The 26,988-nt window shown below is 39.8% G+C and overlaps 5 protein-coding genes across 5 annotated transcripts; 3 read left to right on the forward strand and 2 right to left on the reverse strand.

The window, feature by feature from the left end:
- The first annotated feature begins 385 nt into the window (after positions 1 to 385).
- On the forward strand, positions 386 to 3,245 carry LOC118320947. The gene is made up of 3 exons (XM_035652075.1): positions 386 to 397; positions 730 to 803; positions 902 to 3,245. Exons 1-3 carry the CDS (start codon positions 386 to 388, stop codon positions 1,902 to 1,904), a joined length of 1,089 nt encoding a protein of 362 aa, XP_035507968.1. The 3' UTR covers positions 1,905 to 3,245.
- A 1,343-nt stretch (positions 3,246 to 4,588) lies between these two features.
- On the forward strand, positions 4,589 to 10,243 carry irf1a (interferon regulatory factor 1a). The gene is made up of 7 exons (XM_035652122.1): positions 4,589 to 4,710; positions 4,889 to 4,988; positions 7,340 to 7,519; positions 7,606 to 7,767; positions 7,851 to 7,903; positions 8,866 to 8,956; positions 9,555 to 10,243. Exons 1-7 carry the CDS (start codon positions 4,621 to 4,623, stop codon positions 9,671 to 9,673), a joined length of 795 nt encoding a protein of 264 aa, XP_035508015.1. The 5' UTR covers positions 4,589 to 4,620; the 3' UTR covers positions 9,674 to 10,243.
- Positions 10,244 to 11,681: 1,438 nt separating this feature from the next.
- LOC118343496 (CDC42 small effector protein 2-like) lies at positions 11,682 to 18,271 on the reverse strand. Its single transcript, XM_035682342.1, has 5 exons — positions 18,141 to 18,271; positions 16,028 to 16,274; positions 15,261 to 15,362; positions 15,093 to 15,171; positions 11,682 to 14,056 (listed from the first exon to the last, which is right to left on the reverse strand). Exons 2-4 carry the CDS (start codon positions 16,079 to 16,081, stop codon positions 15,097 to 15,099), a joined length of 231 nt encoding a protein of 76 aa, XP_035538235.1. The 5' UTR covers positions 16,082 to 16,274; positions 18,141 to 18,271; the 3' UTR covers positions 11,682 to 14,056; positions 15,093 to 15,096.
- Positions 18,200 to 20,338, forward strand: nip7 (NIP7 nucleolar pre-rRNA processing protein). Its single transcript, XM_035682341.1, has 5 exons — positions 18,200 to 18,407; positions 18,528 to 18,614; positions 18,712 to 18,850; positions 19,446 to 19,586; positions 19,826 to 20,338. Exons 1-5 carry the CDS (start codon positions 18,352 to 18,354, stop codon positions 19,943 to 19,945), a joined length of 543 nt encoding a protein of 180 aa, XP_035538234.1. The 5' UTR covers positions 18,200 to 18,351; the 3' UTR covers positions 19,946 to 20,338.
- Positions 20,339 to 20,435: 97 nt separating this feature from the next.
- terfa (telomeric repeat binding factor a) lies at positions 20,436 to 26,777 on the reverse strand. Its single transcript, XM_035682339.1, has 13 exons — positions 26,561 to 26,777; positions 26,080 to 26,178; positions 25,589 to 25,719; positions 25,275 to 25,361; positions 24,379 to 24,519; positions 23,938 to 24,050; positions 23,058 to 23,576; positions 22,478 to 22,594; positions 21,901 to 22,053; positions 21,668 to 21,811; positions 21,228 to 21,310; positions 21,090 to 21,136; positions 20,436 to 20,777 (listed from the first exon to the last, which is right to left on the reverse strand). Exons 1-13 carry the CDS (start codon positions 26,709 to 26,711, stop codon positions 20,619 to 20,621), a joined length of 1,944 nt encoding a protein of 647 aa, XP_035538232.1. The 5' UTR covers positions 26,712 to 26,777; the 3' UTR covers positions 20,436 to 20,618.
- Positions 26,778 to 26,988: the final 211 nt, after the last annotated feature.

Genomic DNA, 26,988 nt, shown 5'->3' on the forward strand with positions numbered 1-26,988 from the left:
TGCGACGTATGCGGTTACGTCATACCAAGGCCTGAGGGTAAGTGAACGAGAGGAAGTGGAACTACTAATGAAACGCAGCCTGGGTGTCACCAAATCAACTGGGACTGACTTACATTACATAACAACACCTGTGTCTGTTATTCAACAATGAACGAAACAATTAAGTAACAACTGTCAATGTCAGACAACCTTATCATACTCTAGCAGTTAACTAGTGTTTTTGTTGTGCTGACAAAATATTAAAAATGTACATATTGGCAGTTTGAATTCAAAAGCCCCCTACACCAAACTACAATAATGATAAACTGTATTCCGTACAAACTTACCCGCTCAGCTCAGCTCGCTCAGCCTCTGTTGCAGCTGCACTCTTTCAGTGAGAAAGAGCATGGGAATGAGAGTCTGACTGTTTCAAATATTGAGATTTCTCAATAAAATAAGTGATGGTTGGTGGACTGGATACACGCCAAATTGAACACGACTCATAAAACTGTTAATTCACTGTCTGTTATTTGAGTGTGATTTTTGTTTTTGCTGCTTCCTGCCTTGTGCTAGAGAGAGAGGTAGTGCTTATAACTTTAAACATCTCCTTATACATTCAATACTTGAACACCTGTACTGTTAAATACTTAATGTAGAATCTATTGTGAAAAGGACATTTTTTAAATTCACTCCTCTAACTGTAATGTTTCACATCGGTAATTCAAATCATTTTTGTCCCTTTTGTCGCAGGTCTTGAAGCCTGTGGAAACGGTCTTCTCCACTATACATGTTGAGCTCCCTGATCCAGATGACACCAAAGCATGGTCAGTATGGCTGCACTAGTACATCAACAATACGATACATTTCCATTTATATGTGATTTTGTTTTGATAGTTTAAGTAACCAGGTCCTCTGTATTCAGGTGGAAGGGGTCACTGGGAGACATCAGCACTGGGAGCCCTCAGCAAAGCAGTGGAATCAGCACTGGCTCCTCTTGTCTCAGTTATGCTAACACAGAACCTGCTGACATTATAGCCGTTGTTCAGGATGCCCTTGGTAAAGCCTTTCCCAATATAAGCCCAATATCGCCTATGAAGACCATCCCTATTCCAGAACCAAACAAAGACAGTGGTTTATTCTCGGCTCCCTACAACTTTTGTGGTGTCAGAGCCGATGACATGAGCTCTGGATCATCTATATTTGAAAATAAAACCTATTCCATCCTCATTCCCAGCTTCCTACAGCAGATTACGACAGACAGCTCTGAAGTCCAGACGCAAGCTAAAATGCCTTGTGACTCTGGATACCATCCTAGTGAGGGTGACATTGTGATCAGTGCGGACCAAAAGGTACCAGCTTGCCCGCTTGTTTCTTTATCACCAGCAGTTTCAGCTCTTATGCCAACAGACATGTCCTATCAGCAGTGCAATGCAGACTCTGGGAGATTTTCATATGCAGAAGACTCCAGTTTGTCCTCCATCTCCAGTGGCACCAACACAATTGCGTCATGTGACCCTGTGTCCAGAGTTGAGACTGGGTGTGAGAGCTCTGATGAGGCGGTTGGTGATGCCGCAAAGCTAAATGGAAAAACTGATGAAAATCCCTGCTACGGCTGTGTGCCAGCAGGCTCACACAGGTTTCCCCCAGTGGAAGACGACTACCAGTCATTTCAAAATCTTGTGGACCAGACTGATATTTTGTTTCCAGAGAAGAGAGGTGGTGAAGAAGAGGAACATTTGAGCAAATATCCAGAGCAATCCTTCGCCAAGATGCCTCAAAGCTTCTTTAGCCCAGTGGTTCCAAGTTTCATCAATAACGTCCAGGCAGGCCAGTGTCTGTCTGAGCTCCAAACACCTTTTATCTCTTTGATCTCTGCCGACCAGTCTATGCCAGTGATCACAGACGGCGGCTATCAGAGTGTGTAGCACTGAAATTTTAATGCATTCACTGTTTTGTGTGAGTGCTTCTTTAAATTGTAAACATTGTTGGGAAAAGTCGAAAATGAGAGGGAGGAAAGGAAAGATAGAACAGACTGAATGGTGTTCAAATCAGTAACACTCTTAACTCAAGGTCCATAGTTGTTCCTAAACAATCATTCAATCATACCACATGATATTTATCAATAGATGTTTGTTTTTATGGAATTTTATTTCAATGATATTGCCCGTGCAAGTCACAGTGAAGATCGTGTGATATGATCAAATTCAGTTGGTGTTTTGACATGTGATATGACTGTTTTAAAGAATGTTGTAGATATCACATCTTTGAACCTTAAGAACATATAATATTTGTTTGAGCTTTAAGTACTTTGCAACTGTATATGGCTGCCTTTGATGTAAACTATCCATACCGTTTTGTACAACATTCATGTAAAGCTTTTGTGAAAAACAGAATGCACTTGTTTTAAATGTGTTAAGAAAATGCTCAGCTTATCTATCTCACATGTCATATTCAACTATATTCAACATTTTTCATCACATTTAAATCGACATAGCTCGATTGTGTGTTGTATAAAGCTGTGAGGAAGACTGCCTGAAACGTGTCTAACCGTGTAGTTTAGTTTATCATTTTTATTATTATTATAATTATATATTATGTATTCACTTTTTAGTATTAGTAAGGCTAATAAGTGGTAAGTGAAATATTAGTTAACAGACGAACAATCTCTGAGCTACATTTGACTAGGGAAGTTATCTTTTATCACAAAATTTGCATGTGTACTTCAATACTTTTAATCTCGTCTTTCAAGGAAAAATACATCATAGCTAACAAAAAAATCTTTGTCTGAAACAAGCTACAAAAATGATCAGTCATGCGGCGCAGTTGTTATTCTGGGTTGTGAAACGACTTCCTTATTTTTCTTCTCTGGAACTGGTGAGCCACTTCTAAAGAAACACGTCACCCTCAAACAGTATTGCAGCAAACACAAACGGCACTTCTACAGAAACACACTTGGAGAGTGTTGGAGCAGAGACGTGTAACTCAAAGGAATTAATATTATAATTAATATTAATATAATATATAAGAAGTAAAACAAATATATACTAATACAAACAGTTATACAAATGACTAGTAAGGTACATTTCTTTGGTTCTGAATAGTTTAAATGAGTTGTACATTTTGTGACTGGATTATCCTGAGTTTTGTTTGTTTCAAAGAGATGTTGCTGCTGAGTTTTCAATGTTTCAAATATACAACAAGCAGTTGTATTGTTGTGAGGACATTTTTGATGTCCCAGCAGAGAACATTAAACCTAGATGGTGTGAGAAAATGTGTGTTTTTGTGACCTCAAGCAGTTTAACTTATCTCGTTATTTTGTCCCACCTTAAGTACAAAAATGCCAAGTTGTATTTCCTGTTGAAACTGTTTTTTGGGGGAGGACATCATTTGGGAAGAAATATTTAAAAAGTGGCACAGAAAAATTGGGGAGGGCAGAGAGGTGGGACTTTTTACAATTAGATATGTCAGCTGTCAGTTGAAAGTGCAAATTAATTGACCATTAAATATTTTGTTAATATTAATATAAACAAAAATAACATAATTATAAAATGGCATAATATTATAATATATAATAATATAAAGATTATATTATATAACTTTATACACTACTGTAACACGTAAAATATATGAAGATATCCTTTTAATAGAATTACACAATTGTATAATAATGTGACATAATAAATCAATTGATTTTATAATAATATAAAATAGCAGAAATGTCTAATTGTTATCATATGTTCTCAAAACTGTACCATGAGAATGACTTAATGCAGAATACTGTTTCAGTGCCACTAAAATGAAGACAGTATTTTGGCTGATAGTGAGTTATCTACAAATAATATACTTTAATGTGACTGAAGCTACATAATCAAACTTTATTGAGCAACTTTCAAAAATAGGTTTACAAAGTGCTTTTACAGGGTAAAAAACACACAAACAACAACACACTAAGAACCATAGCACCATCAGTAACACAAACAATATATGAGGTATATGAAGTTTTTGATTTATTAAACAGAATAATCCTTTTTTCATTTGAATTTCAAAAGTAAAGAAACCTGTTGCAACAAGTAGGCTCCAGCAGTAGTATCAGTCACATACAGTGTTAACTCTGCCTCCACCTGATAGTCTTACATGAATACTGTCTCACTGCTGCCACTGTAAACTGTAGTGGAACCACATGAAAAACTGCATGGTCACCTGTTTCAGCTCTTACTTTGACCCGACAGGTGACTCCTGCATGCCAGAATTTAATTCCAATTCCAATGATTAAATGCAACACATAAACATACTTTAGATTTAGAATTTTGCTGAACTTGCTGTCCTCAGTAATACTGTAGGCAAAGCATTAAAAAACCTGTACAAGGAGGTTCACAACTCTTTACTCTATCATAATCCACCTCAGATTCATTTATGAAGAGAACAACCTACAGTATACAATATATACAGTATTTCCTGTAATTGGAGGAGCCGGTTTGGGAGGAGGGCGAGGTTGTCATAACTGGGAAAGTCGTTGATTGGAAGAATGCAGTGAAGGAGGAAGGCTGTCCCAGAGTAACCTGATTTAGTTTGAGCTTCTTGGAAGTTGTCTGTTATTGCTAGCCAGGGACGCATCTATACACCTTTCTACACACCTGAAGCATGCAACAACCAGGCCGGCTGAGGCTGAGGCCGTGGCTGGAGGAGCAGATTCAGTCTGGGAGGTATCCAGGAGTCAGTTGGCTGGACCAGGTAGACCCTTCCATCTCAATCTCATCCCATATGCACACATGCACACACAGCTGGGTTTAAAACATTTTGTGGCAAATCAAAACAGTTTGGGAAGTGTACGCGGAACAAAGCATGAATAATGAAATACTCTTGTAACCTACACTATTGAATGCGTTTATTCTTTTATTTAATTCTACAGTCAGCACAGATTTTTCAAATCCCGTGGAAGCATGCAGCACGTCATGGCTGGAGTATTGACAGAGATGCTACACTCTTCAGGAGTTGGGCCATGCACACTGGTAGGAGCCACACAGACATATATGTGTTTTATATCTACTTTTTATTGATGGCTTATTCTATCTTTACTAATACTAAGAGCCGCAGCACTACAGCTGAGCTATATCGTCGAAAGCAATATCATGATATTAATGAGAATGTTTTGGGTTTTTTTTTAAGTATTTTTTGGGGCTTTTATTGATAGTGTCAGCTGAAGGTAGACAGGGAAGGGGGGCATATTTACTCTATTTATATGTATATGTATATATTAATAATTAATACAAATTTTATTATTTTTATTAATTTTTTAAAAGCTTATTTCAAGGAAATAATACAATAACAATAATATTGAATTCTCATTCAGGACAACAACAAACGTTTTACAAATGAAAACGACCAAAAGTGACTGACCACCTCTTTACTCCCTGTTAAGAGCCTTTAAGGCCTCTTGTCTTTGTTTGTATTTGCCATTTTGTCATTCATCATTTGCACTGGCAGCTTGCTGGCTAAGACGCATATAATTTGTTAACATCCCTAATTGAATATTAGTTTTACTGTATGACTTCATTATCCTCAATAAGAAGGAAAAAAAGATACGTTTCTAAGTGTTATCTAAAGTTAAAAATGTGCCTGCCCACCAGTTTTAAATTATTTAACGTTAACTAGCATTTGGCCATTTTCACTGCATTTTGGAAATGTATACCAACTATCCTGATGAGATCTGTCTGCAAACCTGTTTCCTGCACAGTGGAAATCTTTCCTGAGAAGAGCAGCCATGAGTGCATTGTTCATGTTTTTCTAGATCTACCACATTCCCAGTTTCTTGATATGCGATGATAATTGCATAGTAACAATTAATAACACCAGTGTTTGCCAATTAAATGTACAAATTTGTTTATTTACATCCACTAGCTGCTACCAAGGCACTATTCTTCCAGGTAATTTCAGCAGCAGACTTAAACTGTTATCGTTTTTAAGGATCTCAATTCAATACAGACAAGTCCCTTTAATGACAGTTCAATACTAAAGACATTTCAATACATAGATTGTATAACTTTTTAGCAGATAAAACTAATAAAAACCTCTTAAACCTTTTAAACATTTTTATGAAATAATGATTTTCATTATGTCAGCTTTAGGGGGTGCTGCAGTCCCTTCTGTACCACTGCTTATAGCACCCATGCCTGTTGCTGCCTAGATTTCTATTTATGTTTTTACATGCAAAGTTCAGAAGACATCTCACAATCGAGTACAAATGCCATCTTTGTTTTGCTCTTTTTGTGGATTACTTTGTGTCCAGAATACAAAGAACATGAATTGAATTTCATAATTCTCTCCATATTCTCATAACTAGATCTTGTTTCTATATGTTCTAGATCCTCTTTCTGAGGAACAAGTCGAATAAAGTCATTGTACAAACACACACACACACACACACACAGCAGTCTTGGGAAAGTTACGCTTTGTGACTGCATCACATCATGGGAAAGCTCCAGTTCAGTTGCCGTGAATGTGCACGGTGATCATATTGCTGTCAAAGTACAACAGGATAGCTCTTCACAAGATCTAGAAAAAACATATTGAACAGCTGAAGTAAAAAATAGGTACTATGTAGTATGGCTAACTTAATTAACTAAACTTGGTTAACTAAATAAAGTAAAAAGTAAAGAGATTTTAATAAAATAAAATAAATAATATAAATACACAGGGTGTACAACTGAACCATCAATTGAGTAAAAAAAATAATAATTAGATGCCCTTTGACACAACACCCAGTGGGAGGTTGCAGCGTGTGTGCTGTAAATGACCCATAGTGGATGTTTCTAAGCTCCAATGATTTTATCACTGAGACAATCACACTAAATATGAGAAAGGAGCAACGGTTGCTGTTACAGTGACAAATCCTACCCTGAGCTGCTTCTATTTGTGTTTACTTTCAGTCAGACTCACAGACAAGCGTTGCTTCATAGTCATACAGTTTGTTCTGATGCACCTTGTTTTGCGTATCTCTACAACAGATAGAAATAGGCCAGGAAATAGGCCAGGAAATATGCCAGGAAATATGCAACCAAATGGAGGTTTTTGTCAACCGCTTTAAACTGACTATGAGTGGGCAAAAAGTGTTCAAAATTAAAATGTATTTCTGGTTTGAGCTTTTTCGCGATCCCAGGTAGGCTGAACTTTCAACGAGATACAGCCCACAGTGGTCACCAAAAGCTGTGTTAGGGTTTAAGGTTAGGGTTGGTTACCACATAGCCAACCTGGGGCCAGGTATATCTGCATAGAAACCTATATAAACAGCAAAGAGAGCAGAAAACAGCAGGGATGGTTAATGAAGGCCCTGACCCAAAATCTGTACACTTGTTCACTTCAGGACGATATCATCCGGGTAAAGACAAACCAGATCCCAAGACATGGAAGGCGAATTTCCGCTGTGCCTTAAATTCTCTGCCTGACATCTGTGAGCTGCAGGAGCACAGCAGGAAGAGAGGCAGCAATGCCTACAGAGTCTACAGGATGATGCCCAGCACACAAACACACAGACGCAGGAGAGGTAAGACATTCCTTTAAAATGTATTTAGTACTTCGAACATATCCTCAACAGTCCTCATGTGACAGCACTGTCCTCTCTACTCTCAGGGCTCCGGTTGTTCAGCAGGGCTCGAGAAAGACAGGCGAGTTTAGGTGATGATGCATACACCACGCACACTTGGCAACCCACCACAGTGAGACCCATTTCAGACACACCACAGAAGGTGGAGACCCATACAGAAGACACATTTGGACACACTGAAACACACGGTGAGACGCTTGTTGTTACAAAGTATGTTGTTGTTGCTCTCACTGCTGGCCCTGTGAGAATGACTGTTACTGTTGTTGTGCAGGGATGTGGGAGGCCAAACCTGAAGACCAGGAGCAGAACGAGGCTGTGTTCAAGGTATCACACCTTTCATTTACTGACCGACTAAATGCAATGAATATTAGCTTTCTGACCGAATATTGTGTGGTTTTTCCTGTCATGGCAACCTCTGTGGCTTGCAGCAGACAGGTTGAGAAGAGAAAGTGAAGATGAATCCACTTTTTAATCCCAAAAGTTAATTCCTCCATTTCTTTTGAATTCCATGTGTTCGCGCTGCCCAATTTGCGTCATTCGCTTCACATCTTTGTATTGACTTTGCATGTAATCTACTCGCAATTTACATGCAGCATTAGAGATCAGTTGCATATTGATGTGTGCAGTTTGGGTTTTGTAGGTGACGCGGTGTTTCCCAGAATTTTTCCTTATGGAACCCCTTTAATATCATGACCCTTGACTGACATATTTTATATGACATTTCATATTACATACATTATAATAAATAATAACTGATAAACTGTACAGTGAAACCAAACAGTGAATGCAATAACTGCAGGAAGTTTGTGTAAAATGAGCAATTTGTATGAATTCTGAGCAGATTATTTCCTGTGAGCAATCAGAGATGAGGTTTCCTGATATGTTTAGGATTTTTTTACACAGTTCTCTGTCTGTATGCTTTTTAAGAATCATACATACTTAATAGACTTTTTTTTTGTACAAATGTATAGTGTTTGACTAGTGTAAGACTGTTTAGCAGACAGTGAAGGCTCTATCAATATAGCTTGTGTTTAGGTCTTTAGTTTAGATCTTCTAAACTAAAAAAATCTAAACTTTAAAAATAACAATTTCATTTAGTTTTCCTCACAGAAATGAACAAAATGCTTAGATATTGATTTTTTAAGTTTTTTTTACACCCCTTAAAATCAAGAAGGTCTCACAGCCCCCTTTGAAGCTTTAGCGATCCCCAGTGGAGGTCCCAAGGCCCAGGTTGGGAACCACTGCTCTAGCTGTCTGACTGACTGTGAGTATTTTGTCTCCCGTAGCTAATGGACCACTTAAGCAATGCTGACCTTTGGAACCAGACTGGGGAGCAGCGAGGATGGAGAACACACACACTGTGGGACCACTGGCACTGTACGACACTTTACATATACAGTATATATTGTCTGTGTGTATTAGGACTCATATTTGGCTGACAGTTTCAGGATTTCTTCAAATAATTGATCGATTGAGAAAGATCTGCATCAGTAGCTAGTATTAAATTTCATTTGTATAGCACAAAATAATAACAAAATTTATCTCAGGACACTTTTTAAATAGTGCAGGTCTAGACTGTACTGCTTATCAACAGTTCCCACAATGAGAAAGCACTTGGCTGGAAAAAGAGAGTGAGAGAGGCAGGGAGGGAGGTACAGAGTGGGAGGGGGTTGGGGGGTAAAGAGAGAAAGACAGAGATAGAGACAAATATGCACAGCAGGAACAATTATTGTGAGAACAATTATTATGGGAAAGACCATGATCACATCAAATAAAGTTTGTTTCCCAAGACCACAAAAAACTGTTATATATGCCAAATGCTTGCTTGAATGTGTGTATGTGTGTGTGTGAATAATCACATGGCCCCTGTTGTAAAATAATATAAAATTAAAATCCAGTAATGTTTTAATAATATCTTATTCCCATTTGTTTGTGTCTTTGCATATGAGTTTACATATTGTTTTGTGCTCCTCAGGTGCTGGTGATGATAACCCGTACTCTCTGCACACAGACAACTACAACGATCTGCTTGGTCCAAACTACATCAAGGAGCTCTCTGATTGGTCCGCACATCAGCAAACACTGGCGCTGTAGCTGTGCACCAATAGCTTTATCGGTTTTTGCTTTTCATCTGTTTCCTGCTTTCTTGCTAACCTTCGACTGTCTTTCCCTCCTGCTGTCTGCTGAGCTGACCGCTGAAAAGTAGAAACAAGAGAGGAGGGATCGGACAGAGAATATTGCTCTGTCAGTCAGTTGCGGTCATCCTCTCTGCTGAGCATGCTGAGATGAAGATCCTGTTCCAAGCCAAGCTTTACCTCTGTCATCATCACTTGGGTTCACTATGGTTCAGTGCCTCAAACTCCCTGAAACGACACCAAGCTCACACCCCAGCGTACAGAGTAAACAGATCTCATTTCACTTCCGTGCAGGATCAGTGATTGCTCTGTGTCTTTGAGTTTAGCCAACATACAGGGAATGAAGTTCAGGACATTTGGCTTTAACAGTTTGTAGGTTTGTGTTTATATGTGAGTGGAGTTCAAAACTCCCATGTTTACTTAAATTGCAATACATATATTTTTGTCTGTATATATGTGTTTGATTCATTTCCCTTTATGCCTTTGATTTTACTACTTTTATAAATAAAGATTTCTCCAAGAGATGCTCATGACAAAAAAAAAACGTATATTTTCATTTTTGAGACAACAGATGGTGCAGTTTGTTTTCTTGTGATATTGTACAAACTTATTTTTTTTTGTTTTGTATTTTTAAATTCATCCTGCATTTACAGTATGAAAAAGCAACTTAAGCACCTTACCTTACAACCAGTGTGTATGTATTTGTTTGCCATGTTTTTTTTTTGTTTCAGACACTTATTGCACATGAATCCACATATTGTAAAATGATTATGGTAATTGGCAGTGAGAGATCAGTGACTCCCAGTTCATTTGACTACAAAAAGCTAAAAAACCTTTGGAGGAACGGAAGGTGGTGGCTTCAGACTGTGCTTGTGTCTATCGCTTCAATCAAATCTATACCCAGTAGGGGAATAAATTATCCACTATCATTATTACATGATGATAATAAGAAGCCTACCTGTAGTGTGTCTTTATTTTTTACTGAGTTTATTTATTTACTGTCTTTTTAAGAAAGATATTATCAACACAACCTTCATGAAGCCTGCACTGTACCCACTATGGCAGTGCCTGGAGAGAAGTAATTGGATAAAATATTAGATAACATTTGTTCTGAGTGCTTCACTAATCACCCAGTTTGGTAAGACTCGCCCTGTGAAATCTATTCTCTTTAGTTTGACTGCAAAAACACTGCTTTTAAAGGCTGCTGACAGCTCAACATATGTGGAATAATATACGTATATGAGGAATGAGGTTAATATAAATGAGGATATTTCGTTTCATATGAAACTACACTCAATGGAAGTGAATATAGTACAGTTTCATATGAACACAGTCATACTTTATTCATTATTACAGCCTAAACCTATTTAACTAAATAGGCCGTATATCTTCACACCAGTCACTTGTACTTTACAGGCCTTTTTCCATGGTAGATAGTTTGACTTGTCATAACAGGAGAAGCACAGGAGGAAATAAGAACACACATTTCGGCTCTCTTTGAAGTAACTCCATTCCAGGGTGTCACTGTGCACTATGAGTGACATGGCTGAATGTAACACAGCCTATAATTACAGTGTGTAATTGTTAGTTTGTTTTAAATAAGCCGTTGAGGCCTTAAGAGGAATTTTCCATTATTTCACAAAAACAAAAGATGAAATTAAAGATTAAAAAGGTTAAAACAGATGCCCCAGATTGATCTGGTGAAGCTTAGGAGGAGCCCCGACCCCCAGTTTAAGAACCACTGGACTAAAAATACAACTTATACGTTGTTAACAATATAATACCTAGGTAGGACTTTGAAAACATAACTTGTAGTGGAGTATTAACACAATAAGTAAAGGCGATTTACAAGAATACTTTTATATTTTTACTGTTTGTTTATGCTTTCTCAATCCATCCATCCCTCACAGAATAGATGTGGAGCTCAGGCCTGAAGTGAAAACATGGAACACACAGCTGGTCAAACATCAACATTGAACATTTATTTCTCATTTTTTATTCTGAAAAATGCAGAAAAGAGACAGATGAATTTCCCTTAAAGTAGGAACTACATTATTAGGCAGTTCCTGAGGAAAAAACAAAACAAAGAAACAATGCTCCGACTCGTCTTTCTCATTGGTATACAGAAAATATGTATGACCCTAAATACATATAAACCATGGATCCATTACTTTTATGCTATGTATTTACAGTTTCATCATAAAATAAGTCCTATGACAGGAATCCTATAAGGAAACATTTTTTAAAGTCACATTCAACCAGTCCACTAGCACAGCCTGCTGGTCACATAATATACTGCAATCCCAGTATGTCTGCACATACTACAGCATGTAGCCCAGAGCTGGAAAAAAACAAACTAGTCTACACATATGTGGATATCTTTTTTACACAGGAATTACTACAGAAACATTTAAAGAGGAACAGATGTGACAATATTTTAGTCTGGTGAAACACATTATTAAATCTGTGAATGTCTGGAAAGTGGCTACCAGCAGTTTTAAGGCTGTAAATTATATGAGAAAAGTGACCAATATCAATCAGGTATTTACGTCGCCTGGTACATACACCGAATATTTCATTCTTGTATCATAAATATGACAATAGCACTCATTTAACACCGGTAAACACAGACTTTTGCTTGACTTTATAATACAACCATGTTCTGCTGTTGGAATAGTAAATCATATGATGTACATGGAAGACAAATAATCACGTTTTAATAGATCCAGGCCTGCTGGTGATTTATAATCACTGTTAATAGTGATGAGCAGTGTGTACATGACAAACACTACAGAACCCCAAGTAGAAGGGGTTGTGCGTTTAATAATCATACTGCACCTGCTCTGTCACTATCTGCTGATTTCATCAAGGTATTTTCAGTGGAGCCTGGATCATAAATTTGGACCACAAACGACAACAATGACTCTAGTCTGATCACTAAGACAACCGACAACCAGATCAGGCAATAAGAGCTGCACTTATTCACTTTTCCTTAAGATAGGAAAATTAGATCTCCTTGAAATAGGAGGGTAGGGGTTTGCACAAACTGGGTGTGATTCAACATAGGGGGTCAAATGGGGAGTTAATACCTTTTATATTTTTGTTTTTGACAGAATCATTTGAACATCACATGGGAACATCTTTTAACAATAAAGCAACTGAAGCCCAAACACTGCTACAAATGAGGGTCACAATGTGGGTCAATGTGATTTAATAGCATTTGTCAGCTTTAAGAAGTCCAGCATTCGAGACTACCGGACCTCCGGAGGGACAAAATTGTCTCAAATTGTGTGTCAGCCAAGGAGCGAGAAATACTCTAAAAAGTCATGAAAAGACACAATCTGCAAAACAAACTGTGCTGGAAAAAATGGACCGCAGCTACAACTAAACAAAAAAATGGATATGATGGACATACCGTAGGTAAACTACAGGTTTGAGAATACTGCTAACTGTATCAAACTTGACCCACATTCATGGCAGTGTTTGCAGTGGTGGGGATTTCTTCCAAAGTTTGATTCTTGATCTACTGTTGGTATACAAGCCTTGAAAAAAAATTAAAAAACATTAATCATCTAGAAAGCACTAAGTTCAGTATTTGCAGCTTCAAGCTGCCATATGAGACTAATAAAACAAATAACGAACATGACTTCAGAAGGCAGATTAGGAAGTTCATAGTTTATTAAAATTCTATATGGTTCAATCTAAATGAGTATAAAAAAAACAGTTGAAATCAATGCGTAATTCCTAAGCAAGTGTAAGTGAGTGTACAATGTATGATCCAGTGTACTCTACTCATTTCAAGTTTATTACAAGACAGCAATCTTCAACCCTGAAAGCAACTCAGAGAATCATGAGTATTTCTCAGAATAAAACAATGAACATATCGATGTTTGCCTTGCCGCCTCTACCTGTCCTTTGATAAACCTCTGAGAATAAAGAAGGAAACTGAATGTTCCAAATCTCCAGCGTGGCCCAGCCACCATGAGGTCCGTTAACGAATCAGATAATAAATACAGGCATTCAAATGGGCTTCAACAGCAAAATATTTTTGATACTATTTTCCTCATGCATACACTCAAGCATACGTCTGACTGAGATTATGAGCTTTCTAAACCCTCTTATCTACTCTTTAACAGTTACTCTTTACAGTGCAACAGTATGGCAGCAAATGGATAGCAGTGCTTTCATAAAAAAAAAAAAAGAATGGAAAATAAAAAATATATACAACATCATGGAAAAGCAGTAGTTTCATCTTTTGGTCCTGCGTCCATTACAGACAGAACTGCTTTTTGAAAATGCTTCCCCGTATCAACAACAGTAGTTTCCACAAGACTGTGAAGGGCTGCGGGGAAAAAGTGGAACAGATGTTAGGATCTTAACTGCGACTGATAGCAGGGGTGTGGCTTAAGCCCTCATCACACAATTTTACCATCAAATCTGAGACTGTTTTGGTCAAAGCCTGTCATTTTTGTTCCACCCACTGTTTGATATTGTTGGGTTGAATCTGTTCAGGCACCTGAAGGGTGACCGTGTTCAAAAATAAAACAAGTGCAAGTGACCATGGCAACATCCAGTGGGAGTTTAAATATAAGGCAGGGTGCAACATTAACAGTCAACCAGCTGCCTGAGGCCGGTAGAAAGCAACTCCACTGACCAGGCCAGTGTAAATAACAAATGAAAAACACATCATTTTACTGGCAGCTGAGTCACTGTCACAAGGAAATAGAAGTGGTTATCAGCACAACAAAGCTAATCAAGAGGGAAAAGGGCATTCATTCCTTCATGGAGGGAGGGATAAATTCCCCCAATAAAACATGACTATACAACGGCACAGAATAAAAGTGTGCCGTGTGGCATTTCAATAGTTTCCTTTTAAAGCCACACAACACACGCTTGTTGTGTGTAAGCATGAAGCATGATTTGCCAAAATGAGTTATAACAGAGGATGGGTGGAGTCACGTAGGGGATTTATTTGTAGCTAGCTGGCAAGTCTTCAAAGGGTGTTTTTTTCTCATCAATATCAAAAGTGTAAAGGCTAAAGGCTCCAACTATATTTCTGCTTACAGCACACAAGACAGAGGAACTACTTGTTTGCATGGCAAATGACCTTCTCACATACTGCAGGTTACTCATCAGTGTTTACCACGAATGCTGCAGTGCTCTGGTGAATGTTGCTAAAGAATATTTTTGCATGTTTAGATCACAGTTTTACATAAATCTGTAAGCAATTAAAATTCCCCTCAAAAACAAACTTGACCTTTAGCAGTATGAAACAGCAATTTGCATAAAACGCATCTAAGCCCGGCTCTACGGCTTTGAGGTAGTGAAAATTCAGTGGCTGAATATCAGTTCCGCTCAGAAATGAAATAATCTCTCACCTTGTTACAACTGAGAACCTTCAGACCCTCCGTGCGTGTAGCCCCCTTTAGATTTCATCTGAGCCTGAACAAGGTCCACCTGGAAATATCAAGGGGTAAATGTTAGCAGACTGAAGACGTTTATGTTTGTTTTACTCTGTCGGTTGAATAAGAGGAGATAAAACCTACTGATGCCAATCCAATGCCCATGTCCCCCGAGCCTACATGTGTGGTGTGAACAAAGTTTGTTGGCTCCCCGATCATGGAGCGATCGATCCGTCGCCGCCGTTTCTGAAAAAGAGTACCATAAACATAAACTTTTTTTAAAACCTAAAGATGACACGATATTACTGATCAGTGGGGGTGGTGAACAGGTAAACAGCAGCTGAAACAGAGCCTACTCATTCCTCTGCTGTTTACCTGCTGAAACCTGCGCTGTGGAGCTAAAACTGAGACAGAGGTCGACATCCATGATCCCTTTTATCTCATCTGTGAATAGGCAGACTGGCTGACTACCATGAGGCACAGCAGCTGGTTGTTAGCACTTTGAGATTCTCTTATGAAAAGTGCTTTACAAATAAAATGCCACAGTAATAAACCCAAGCTGAATCTAAGCAAATGTAGTGTCAGACAGTGGGATGTGGTTAGCTGGAGGCCCTGCCACTTTCTTTTTTAAATTTATAAGAAAGAGGATGTAATGTATACTTTCTCAGGTACGATACAACCACTGTGTTTTTAACGAAACTTTATCAAAGAACAGGGAACATTCACTATTTTCAGAGCTCGACTGAAGTTGAAGATATATGGGCCAGCGCACTGCATTACACCAGAGAGTACTGCTCTGGTTCTTAACCTATAGTCTATCTAAAACACATCTCATACCAGCCTCCACTTTAAACAGGGCGGCAGCGTGAAAACATTGAGTCAATCAATTTGCCTTTTAATTTTATACTCACAGGTTGTGGCTGCTCTGCAATGCAGCAGCTGAAGCAAACCCAGAACTCAGTCATTCTGAGGCTGATGAAGAAGCCACAAGTTTCCTCTCTTAGTTCAGACTTCTCTCTGCGTGTGTCTTCCTGTTCAGTGTTAGCAGAGCCACACACACAACACACGCCGGAAACTGATGACAGGCGCAGACCACTGGCTTATCCTGGGTAAACCGTTGGCACGAGAACTGTTCTCCCAACACAGGGCAGCACACTCCTGTCAACAGAAACAAAACCAACTCTATTTATTTCACTGTTACATACTCTATGAGAAATTAGGGACCAATAAGGTTATCTATCGCGTCTAGACTTTGTTTCCGTATCAAATAATCGTAGACTTGGATTAGCAGCTTGTGGGCACCTTCTCTTAGTGAAAAGTGTTATTACAGCGGTACAGTTTAGTAGCCAGGGTTGTGACTAGCATGCCTTCACTGAAGCAGGTTTCTCCTCAGGCAAGACTAATGACAGTACGTATATAGCACGAGACCCACCGCTAATCAGGTCAAACGCTGGGACATTGTTGTATAACTCTAAGAATAAAAAAATACTTCTCTTTCATGTTCCCCTTTACCATTTCCAAAAGAACACTGACTGTGTGTCCACTTTCAGTATTAAACTGTACAATGTGAGAAACTGAAAGAGACAAATAAGTTACGCATTTTATTTGTTGTGGAGTATTGTACAAATACTGTACTGTACTTCAGCGTGTGGGATCCTGAGCTGCCACCTACTATAAAACACAGGTCTGCCGAAGGGATCAATAACGTGTTTCACTTCTCCTTTTGTAGGTCATCTCTTGAGATAAACAGAAAGCCTTTGACTATAACCTCGGGCTTTCACGGTTCACCCATCAGCAGATGCTTCAGTGTTCATCGTGCTGTTATTAACACGGCAGCCTTGATAAGGTATCCCGTTTAATATCTCCCTGGAGCTGAAATAATCTAGAGGCTTACTCCATTAAGGAGGCAGACAAGTGAATGTATTTCAATGACGACATGACTGAAAATAGCTGTCAGTACCTAGAATTTGACATCGCATGACTGCTTCACATCCTGTATCACAGGTGAGGAGTGTACATACACACGCTAATGGGAACATAAGGCACCATAAGAACACCAGGAGAAATGTACACGGCAGACAGGCTGTGTTTTTGGGAGGAAAGAGGCAATTCACTGAATTTCCCCAAACTCCAGCGTCTACTTTAATCAGGAAAACAGCACTGCAGTTCATTTTTTATGAACCAACTCAAACGTTTAAAGTGTGAGTGAGCAGTAGCAGGATCAGACTTTTCAGAAATGTGTCCTGTAAGTGACTATAACTGGATTTGCTGTGTACAGCTCGACTTGGCAGCATCAGAAAAGATCAGCTCCCACAGTCATTATTGCTGTCAGACAGGAGGAGACAGGAGGATCAAATCATCTGCCAAATGCACCGAGCTCGCTGACAAGGTAGATTTCCTACTTTGTAACTCTGGCTGACGTTACACATCGGCGACACTGAACTGTTCCTGTGCACCGTCGTTACATACAGGTGAATCACAGCACCAGCTGGCAGAAAGGGGCTGAGATAGGTGCTAAATGTTGAATCTTAAGGACAGTTGAAAGGGATTAGTTACTCTGCCTCTGATCACGCGAAAGGTAATCGGTATTTACAAACAAGTGGAGGTTATGTAACTTCGCACCGCTGCGGCACAAACAGTCTGGTTCTCACACGGCGGGTCGGAGCTCAGAATCACAACTGGGTGCGATTTAACGCGGTTAGTTACTGACGGCGTCCCGGTGTTTCTCAATTGATTTCAATGGAGCTGCATTAGTAGAGTGGGGTCGTTGCCTGCAGCGGACCAGCCTTAGCGCTATCAGCTGCTAACAGAGCTAACGTTAGCTCGCAGGCTAACAGCAGCAGCTCAGTGTTTTTTTCCACTGACAGCTAGCTAACCAGGCTAACTGAGCCCGTTTTCGAAAGTGTGCCTCCAGTGTTCAACAACAACGACGCGTTAAACGAGTGAACGTCCGCGGAGCTGTTCGCCAACGTCACAGTAAAGCTATTTCCAACAGTTAATGTCGTTTAAAGTGAATAAACTCACCAGACGGGAGCCGGTTTGTCGGAGTGAAAACGAGCGACCGACTGAAGCTAAAGAGCGTAAAACAACCCGGAACTCAGCGCGCTGCCGACGTCACCAGACTTCCGCTGCACAGGCGCTGCTTCCGTGTTGACCCACGTTTTCACGTCGCTCTCAGAAGACACGAGTGGACGTGGAGAGAGAGAGATAGAGAGAGAAAAGTTCAATAGTCAGGATGAGACCACTAACAGAGGAAGAGACGACAACGATGTTTGAGAAGCTGTCGAAATAGTAAGTGGACTCAAAGCAGATTGTGCTCGCTGTTAGGATTCAATGATACCAAGCACCTTAGCATCCGTGTTAGCCTGTCTGTCTGTGTGTGTGTGATGCATGTCTTCTCTCATACAACAGCATCGGTGAGAACATAAAGCTCCTAGTGGACCGACCGGACGGTACCTACTGTTTCAGGCTGCACAATGACCGTGTGTACTACATGAGGTAATATACACACACATATATATATGAACATGCATGTTTAGTTGTCTTTCCATTCTTTACATCTAGAAACTCACGTCATGTCGTTTTCGGCCCACAGTGAGAAAATCCTTAAGCTGGCGACAAACATTTCCCGGGACAAGCTCGTGTCCGTGGGAACGTGTTTTGGAAAGTTCACAAAGAGCACAAAGTTCCGCCTGCACATCACAGCTCTGGATTTCCTGGCCCCGTACGCCAAGGTGAGAGTGGGTGCATCCTTTTAAAAGGGGAGTGGGGGGTGCAGTGCTGACATAGAGGAAGTGAGGCAATACAGATATTTAGTGACAACTCACGGTAAAGTGACAGCTGCACCACAGGATCATCTGCCAGTCTCTGATAGCTTACAGGAAGAGCAGTGTACTCTGGTGTGACACATGTATCAAAGTGGGCATATTGACCTAAAGGGATATGACACCACTCTTCACTCCTGTATTGATCTCTATTGCCATCTGGCCTCTGCTGTGTGCCACATAAAGATGGCATGCCACTTAGGATAGGGTTTTTTTTTCCCCCCAGCAGACATGTTGTCTTGTGGTAGTCGCAACATAAATGATGGTTCTCTTTAATTCAAGTGCATCAGTGAGCCAGAATCAGCTTGGTGTAACTAAAACCCAGAAACTCTTGAAATATTTAACATTGACTGACAGAAGCCAAAAAGCGGCTTCAGTACCATATGTGAACAATAATGGGAAAACAGCTAATGTCCTAGTTTTAAAACATTTCATCTCTGCCAATAATATTAGGTGTACTCATTGCATGTATAAATAACTTGAAAGGTTTCTGTTACGTCTTCAGTTTAAGGTGTGGGTGAAACCTGGAGCAGAGCAGTCTTTCCTCTATGGGAACCACGTGTTAAAATCTGGGCTTGGGAGAATCACTGAGAACACCGTGCAGTACCAGGGAGTCGTCGTCTACTCCATGGCTGATGTGCCCCTGGTAAGTTTTGTAATTATGTTGCAGTGTGGCTCAAATGGTTTAGGACATACTCACAGTGTACCATCAATTGCTTGAATACCCACTGGGGCCACTTGTGCTAAATAATGCGTATGTAATCGTTAATATGCTTCACACGAGCGCTTATTCTGCACTGAGATGGTAGAATTGTTCTTGTGGCCTTGAGTTGTTTTTCTTCTCCGTCCTTGTTCACTGAACCACTCGTGTGTGCTGTTTCTCAGGGCTTCGGTGTGGCAGCCAAATCCACCCAGGAATGTCGGCGAGTGGATCCCTTGTCCATTGTAGTATTCCACCAGGCCGATGTGGGAGAGTTCATTAGGAATGAAGACACGTTAACATAAAGATGCATCCGCAACTGGACTGTCAAATGCCCCATTTCTTAATCCATTTCATACCCAGCAACATTCACTCAAATTCAGACCCAGAACAGCTGCTGTTCTCTCTCAGATAAGTAGTTGGATCTAAGGTTCAAGGGCACCTTTAAATAGCAGATGTCACAACAGGCCCATATTTCCAGTGCACAGTCTTGGGATTCAAACAGAGACTTCTCTATTGACTCACCTTGGGATACAGCTAATCTGCCATCTGTATGATTCCCTCGTCACAGAGACTCCTGATACCCCCTTCACTCTGGCTTTGAGTCAAATCTGGTTCAAATGAAGGGGAATGCTTTTCTGTGTTTTTCTTTTGTAAATGTCATCTTTCAAATAAATCCACAATGTCTTTGTATAAGAGTCTTTGCAGGATTGTTACTGTATATAGGGCTGCAGAGATGCACCACACACACACACCATTGTAGGTTTCTTTTAATATTAATACAAACCAATAATCTTGCAAATTGAACCGTGAAAGTTTATTGAACTGGAAAGTGCCATGAACTATACAATAGCTTAAAACATGATTTAGTGACAAAACAGGAAAAAGGCTGGATTGGCCTGAACGAGGTACAACTTACTCTGAAAATAAAATTCCTGAGGAACGAGGTGGAAAAGTTCTTGGTGTGATGTCCTCTACTCACACCATGTTTGACTTCTTCAGCGTTCTCCATCTGTCCTTAAGGTTGACATTTGTTCGATCCTTGAAGGAGTAATATGCCTTTATCTTACTCCAGTTGCCCTCTCCAAACCTTTTGACCCCGTCTTTCAACTTCTGCGTCTCACTCTCAGACCACTTCTGCAACACAACAGGAACATAAAGTTATTCAGCTTTCTGATGCTGTGACACGCCAGCCCAAAACAGACAATGCTTTGTTAGTAAGTAAGTGTTTGTCCGGTAATGCGACTGACTAAATTGAGAAGTCTGCTTGTGTTTTGGCTGCTACAACAATCACATCTGGAAGTTGCAGGCTGGCAGCAAAGCATCAACCTTTTTGTGAGTGCAAGAAGCGGCCAAATCAATGTTATCCTTTTCACATCAATGATTACCATTAGCTAACCATGGCACTGTAGCCGACTGATTTAATAAAATAAGTCTTGTTATACTTACTTTCCTTCTGTTGCCTGAAGTTGACATAGTGCTGTCGTTGTGCGAATCTTTAAGAAAAACAGATATATTATGGCATGACCAAGAGTTGTACAACTAGATTTACACATTGTTAATTACAAGCAGGTATTGCAATATTACCGCTATTTTTTTTGGGGTGGACACACGACTCTTCGTCGCTCCAGGTTTCCTTACTCTCCTTTGCATTCTTGTACAGCTGTTTCCTGTAAACAAGAGCAGAGTTTCCTGTTTTTCACAGCTGTTTATCAATTACCGTTATGAATCAAACAATCTTCAATAATTCTAAAACTGTAGTTTAAATATGCTAAATGGTATTTTGGTGAGCGTTTGCGTGGTTTGTAGTGAAGCTAGTATTAAATCTCTTTCCAGTTATTACATATATGTGTACTTTTTGTGTGACTTTTAGACACGTCAAATTTGTGACTTTGAAAAAGCAAATTATCCAAAAATGTCAGAATTGTAATAAATTATTTTAATTTATTTGTTGCATGTCCTGCTACAATACAACAACAACAGGTAACTTAATCCGTTCTTAGCTAGAGCTGTAGATCTTCACTCACCATTTTGAAGTAGAAGAAGCTTTGCCTTGAGCACAGCTCCTACGAGGGGTGGAGCTCGTTCGAGGGACAGTGTGAAGAGGGAACAGCTCAGGTGAGCTGTCCAATGAAGAATCTGTGATACAGACATCTGTATTACCTGTATCCCTGCATAAATATATGAAGGTTGTTAAATGTCAGTCCTTGAATCATAAACTAATATAGTGGCATAAAATCAATGTTGTATTTGGACTTGCTTGCTGGTCCGAGTGCTGGTCCGAGTGCTGGTTCGAGTGCTGGTCCCAGTGCTGGTCTGTTGTTTCGGAGTTTTCTGCACTGGGGTTTTGTGGGGAGCTACCGACTCCTGTGGGTCTTCCTCACTGTCTGATGATAACTGCTTTGCCGGTTTCCTGCATGACAAGAGTTGAGTCAAAGACCATCCAGAAAAGGAGACATCTGTTTTGACTAAAATCATGTCAAATTCATGTTTTAAACTGATGATTTAAGCTACCTATTTTAAACTTACCTTACAGTCAGTTTAAAAGAGAAACTTCACTGGCTATCAGTGGTGAGCCATGAACATTTTGATATTACCAATCAGGCACAACACCTTAGTTCTTTGAAGTGTTGTGTCCATATAGCAGATAAAGGTCTGTCAGGTCTGCTAACAAATGTCTACTTGATGCCAAAGGGTTTAGGTTTGTGCCTAGTTGGATTCCTCTTTCTGGAACTTTTTATTCTGCCAGATTCAAATTCAGCATGGCTGGCCAAATAGTATGGTATTAATACATATATGGCAGTCTATGTGTGGTGATATTGTACATTTTGACTTACTTGGTGACAGATGTGTTGGACTGGTTATGGAGTTCTGTCACAGAAGTTTCCCCATTGGCCACAGAGTCATGGGAGTCCTCCTCGCTGTCTGTAGACAACTCTAATCTAGTTGCGGCTCTGTGCGACAAAACAAGCAGTTTCAGTGCCATACACTCACTGAGCAATACAGGACCAGAACCAGACGAGGTGTAAAACCTGTCTATATATTCCACTATATCGAAACATACTGTTAGTAAAATATACAGAAAATGTCATTACATTCAAGTGATCTGAGACTGACAATCTAACCAATTGCTGTTTTCCAACATTTCTAAATAGTGCCTGTAAAATTCAGTTTTTGCTCTGTACTGCATGTAGATGTACTCTGTTACACCTTTGACGTAAACACTGCTAGTTTGTAGCATGCTCAGAAAGGCCTCTGGCCCTTATGTGATAGTAGCTCAAAAATACTGCTTGTCTGCAAACATCTTGAAACACCACTACAGTCAAAACCATTATCCCGACTAATTGTGAAGCTATACAGTAACAGGCCCTGTTTTGTTTTGTTAAGAGTGACTAAAAACGGTGTCTTAAACTGTACCTGCGTTTCCGTGTGGGTATGGCAACCTCACTGTCTGTTACTGGGTTCTGTAGGTCATTTTTATTGGGTATAGCTGGTGACTGTTGTGGTTCTTCTGCTCTGACCTCAACCTCCAGTTCCTGAGAAGCTGCTGTGCACTGTGAGCTCCCCTGGCTGTCCGGCTCAACCACCAGTTGTGCCACAGTGTAAAGCCGCCTGTTCCTCGGCACTGAGGGCGTCTTTGAGAGTGAACCTTCCTGTATTTGAGGAACAGCATCCGTTTGTGTTGCTTGGTCAGCTGGGGAAGCCTCCATGGGGCTGCCTGAGTTTCTCTGAAATAACCCATCCTGCTCTGAGTCCTGATTGGTGCCCTTAACGGGAGAAGGTGAGAGGCAGAGGGAGAGATCATCTTTTTTTGTCAGCTCCTCTTTCCCCACTTCTTCCTCCACTTCTTCCTCCAGCTGATCAAATGTTCTCTGATCTGAACCTGCAGCCAAAGCATTGTAGGTTGCCTCCAGCCTGCTTCTTGTTGTATGTTTACTGGAAGATAAAGTAGAAACAAGAAGAGGAGATCAGGCTTTTAGGCCAGAGAATAAGAGCTTAGGATAGGAAAGGTTCAGATCCAAATTGTACTGAAACAATTCTAGCCTGCAGACATGTTCTTGGATATTGTGACTAAAGTAAATATGTGGTTATATGGATGCTAAATGTAGTTAACAGTAGCTGCTTATGGTGGGTATCAGATGCTTCCGATAAAGGCAGAATGACAAAGTGGCCCGTTTGCAGTCCCACGATGAGAGGGGAGGAGAGTGTGTCATACGATGTTACGTGACTTATTAGACCATGCTGCTCTGACAGTTTTGGAATAATGAGCATGTTTCAAATGAACAGAGGTACAAACTGGATGATGTTGATCTGTGGACTCGTGGACGGGCCAGCTTTGTCTTGCCCGTCAGGTCCAGCTGCATTGTCGTCTGGCACCGCAAGTCTTTTATCAATAAGCTGTTCTGCAGCCTGTTACACACACACAAACCAAAAACACAAACAAGTATAATGACACGTACTTCACCAACAAATTAACAGTGTATCTGTGGATTGGCTGAACAAATGTTAAGGTCCTCACAGGGGAGGCTTTCAACGTCTTAAGACTCATGATTAAGTAATAATTACATACACTTATAAAAACCTTTTGTTGTAATCAGACAATTAGTGCTGTTGACAAATCAGCTTCAAAGGGGAATACAATATCAAACCCAGACTTTTAATATCCAACCATCCATGCTCAGTTGCAGCTGAAATACCTCAACATAAAGAAAAGCTTCAATAGCAACAAGCAACACACCTTGTGAAGAAAGGGAACACTGAATGAGCAGATCTTCTGGCAAAAGGCAAACATCTCCACTTTGAACCGCTGGAAGTCAATTTGCTCGATGACTTCATGTGCTTTACTCTTCTGATTGATGAGTTCCATGAATATAGCTTTCTACAGAGAACAGACATTCAGTAATGTGAAACACATGGGATGCAGACAATTAAACCACTACTCAAAGTATGCTTATAATTTACTATAACCTTTATTAATTTTAATATTGCTATGTGGATGATTCAATACACAACACTTTTGCTCACAATGGATGCTGCAATCTTTCTATAACAATGAGCAAGACCAGTGACCATATGAAGAGTAAACATGAAGTTACACAAACAGTCAGGTAACTCATTGATTGGACAGTTCTGCCAATTGTCACTAAATGATTTGCATAAATATACAAGGCTTAGGCAGATCAATTCAGATTTCATGATCAGTAGATGGATTTATTTGTAGTTAACCTTTTGAAATTGTGCTAAAATCACATATTTGCTATCATAAAATTCTGTGGTTGATTTGTTTTCTTTCACACCACAAACGAACTGCTCCAGCGTCAGCTTGGAAGCAGACCGGTTCGAAACAACTTCTCAAAATGAGACATGTGGATACAACTTTAAATTTCTGTTTGAATCTATCTATTGGCAGAATATGGTAGAAATGTAATAATATTAATAATTATGTTTTCATTAGTGTATAATCTCCTTAAAATAAGAATTCTTTTTGTTAGCTGTTTTTATCTGTGGCGGGAGCGGTCCACAGAGTTGCATCGCCATGTTATACACAACTACACTGGTCCTTTAAATGCTGATTTGACTCATGGAAATGATGGAGTTACTGAGTAAACATACTGCTTTCGTTACTGAACTCACCTTGCCAACCATTGTTTTGGGAAAGTATTTGTTCAGCACCTCTTTTGCTTTTGCAAAGTTATTGTTCTTGATGAAAATCACCACCATCTAAAGACAGAGATTAAAAAACAATTTGTTTAATCAAAACCTGATGAAACATGAAAGTATCTTTAAACAAGTCTAGCTTCTTCCTTTGTTAGGCACTTGGGTGGCGTGAGCCGGTTTGTCCTAGGCCAGACAGGGTGAGATGGACACTAGGTCTGCAAAAAGTTGAGAGTTGAACCAATGTTAAAACATGAATGTAAATAATAACAAGAAAAACAAAAAACACTTACCATCTCTTTAAGTGAAGTGCGTACATCCTCTAAGTCCTGCTGTGGAATTGTGCATTCCTGGTTGATTACTTCCAGCAAAATGAAGGCTGATTCCAGAGGACTTAATGTTTGGTCGGACTCAAATAACAGTTCTGTAAGCAGAGACAAAGCAGTGTTCATTGTAGTGTTTGAATCTGATTAAGACACTCGGACTGGATGTATGCTCCAGACGGATTACATGAGTTTTACAGTTGGGTTGAAAGGACAGACATCATTTCACATCAGGCATTAGGTGGAAATCTCTCTCACAGAGCTTATCTTAATGTTTTCTAATAGGCACAGACAGAAAATTGTACACATTATGCATCTAAATTAAATCCCTAACAATACACATTGTTAACAAAGTTACAGAGAGTACCTGCCATGATTGCTTGTTTGTTTGTTTGTTTCGGGTTTCTGCAGGTTTCTGCAGGTTAAATGTAAGAGTGTTAATGTATTAATGTTGATCTCACCAGGACTTTCACCCTCATTTATCCGGGAGAGAAACTTCAACACTCCCAACTTTGTTGTCATGGAATCAGTGGACTCGAAAGGACGAACCATGATGACACCTGAAAGAAGACAATGGATGAGCTTCACATTTCCTCTGAAAAAAACAAAACAAACAAAACAAACAAACCTAGCAGTCAGAGAGAAGGTACGTGAGTATTTCACCGAGTCGTTCGCCGACTTTCCACTGTGGTCTTCATGTCGACTACTGCATTCAACCCACCTGCTGCAGCCTTTCTATGTCCTCCGCACAGCCACGTTAATTAACATTAAAAGGCTAGGCTAACGCTAGCTATCAGCCACAATTCAAAACTGACATTTGAAGAGATTAAACATGCAGTAAACGAAACAGTTCAGTAACCAAACTTGGTCGGACACAATGAGCTAGCTAGACAAAGTCTGAACTAGCTTCATGGACAAGAAGTGAAGAACTGGGAGACTCACTGTTGAGGACATCTCTAATGCCGCGGAAGTCCTCGTATTGCTGCTTTTGAAACAACTCCAGCGCAAGACTCAAATAATAATCCACTACCCAGCGGTTTACTACATATTCGACATCACTTTGGTTGCTGTTTACACTTTCCTTTGCCGCCATATTCACACCATGTCAACGGAAGCAGCAGGGAGTTGATGTCTCCTCTCAGTGAGGCTCAAGGGCGGGGAAAAGGCGAGGGTTTAACTTCCCTGAGTTTAGTGTTTAAGGCATTCCAGGTCTGTTCAAACACGTAGATTAACCATACAGACATAACGTTAGGTTAAGGGTCAAAATTGAAATGAAGCATAATAAAAACTTCCAAATCTAACTGAATGAGACAAAAATTGAAAAACAAAACGGCTGCCTGGGAGTCCTAGTGCAGGGAAAATAATTTTAC

This window comes from Morone saxatilis, unplaced genomic scaffold (assembly GCF_004916995.1).
Source record: "Morone saxatilis isolate NCDOM2014 unplaced genomic scaffold, NCSU_SB_2.0 Contig11, whole genome shotgun sequence".
Lineage (NCBI taxonomy): Eukaryota > Metazoa > Chordata > Actinopteri > Moronidae > Morone > Morone saxatilis.

Bases quoted from the DNA above. Each gene is read 5' to 3' on its own strand.
- nip7 (XM_035682341.1), top strand. From the start codon at position 18,352: ATGAGACCACTAACAGAGGAAGAGACGACAACGATGTTTGAGAAGCTG. The intron at 18,408-18,527 runs GTAAGTGGACTC...CTCATACAACAG, and splicing joins TTTGAGAAGCTGTCGAAATA to CATCGGTGAGAACATAAAGC. The intron at 18,851-19,445 runs GTGAGAGTGGGT...TTACGTCTTCAG, and splicing joins TCCTGGCCCCGTACGCCAAG to TTTAAGGTGTGGGTGAAACC.
- LOC118343496 (XM_035682342.1), bottom strand. From the start codon at position 16,081: ATGACTGAGTTCTGGGTTTGCTTCAGCTGCTGCATTGCAGAGCAGCCA. The intron at 15,363-16,027 runs GTGAGTATAAAA...ACTCTTTTTCAG, and splicing joins TTGCAGAGCAGCCACAACCT to AAACGGCGGCGACGGATCGA. The intron at 15,172-15,260 runs GTAGGTTTTATC...TGATATTTCCAG, and splicing joins TGGGCATTGGATTGGCATCA to GTGGACCTTGTTCAGGCTCA.
- terfa (XM_035682339.1), bottom strand. From the start codon at position 26,711: ATGGCGGCAAAGGAAAGTGTAAACAGCAACCAAAGTGATGTCGAATAT. The intron at 25,362-25,588 runs GTAAGTGTTTTT...CTCTGTCTTTAG, and splicing joins GCACTTCACTTAAAGAGATG to ATGGTGGTGATTTTCATCAA. The intron at 23,577-23,937 runs GTTTGTACCTCT...TTTATCTTCCAG, and splicing joins CCACAGATCAACATCATCCA to TAAACATACAACAAGAAGCA.
- irf1a (XM_035652122.1), top strand. From the start codon at position 4,621: ATGCAACAACCAGGCCGGCTGAGGCTGAGGCCGTGGCTGGAGGAGCAG. The intron at 4,989-7,339 runs GTAGGAGCCACA...TGTTCACTTCAG, and splicing joins GAGTTGGGCCATGCACACTG to GACGATATCATCCGGGTAAA. The intron at 7,904-8,865 runs GTATCACACCTT...TGTCTCCCGTAG, and splicing joins AGAACGAGGCTGTGTTCAAG to CTAATGGACCACTTAAGCAA.
- LOC118320947 (XM_035652075.1), top strand. The intron at 804-901 runs GTCAGTATGGCT...CTCTGTATTCAG, and splicing joins CCAGATGACACCAAAGCATG to GTGGAAGGGGTCACTGGGAG.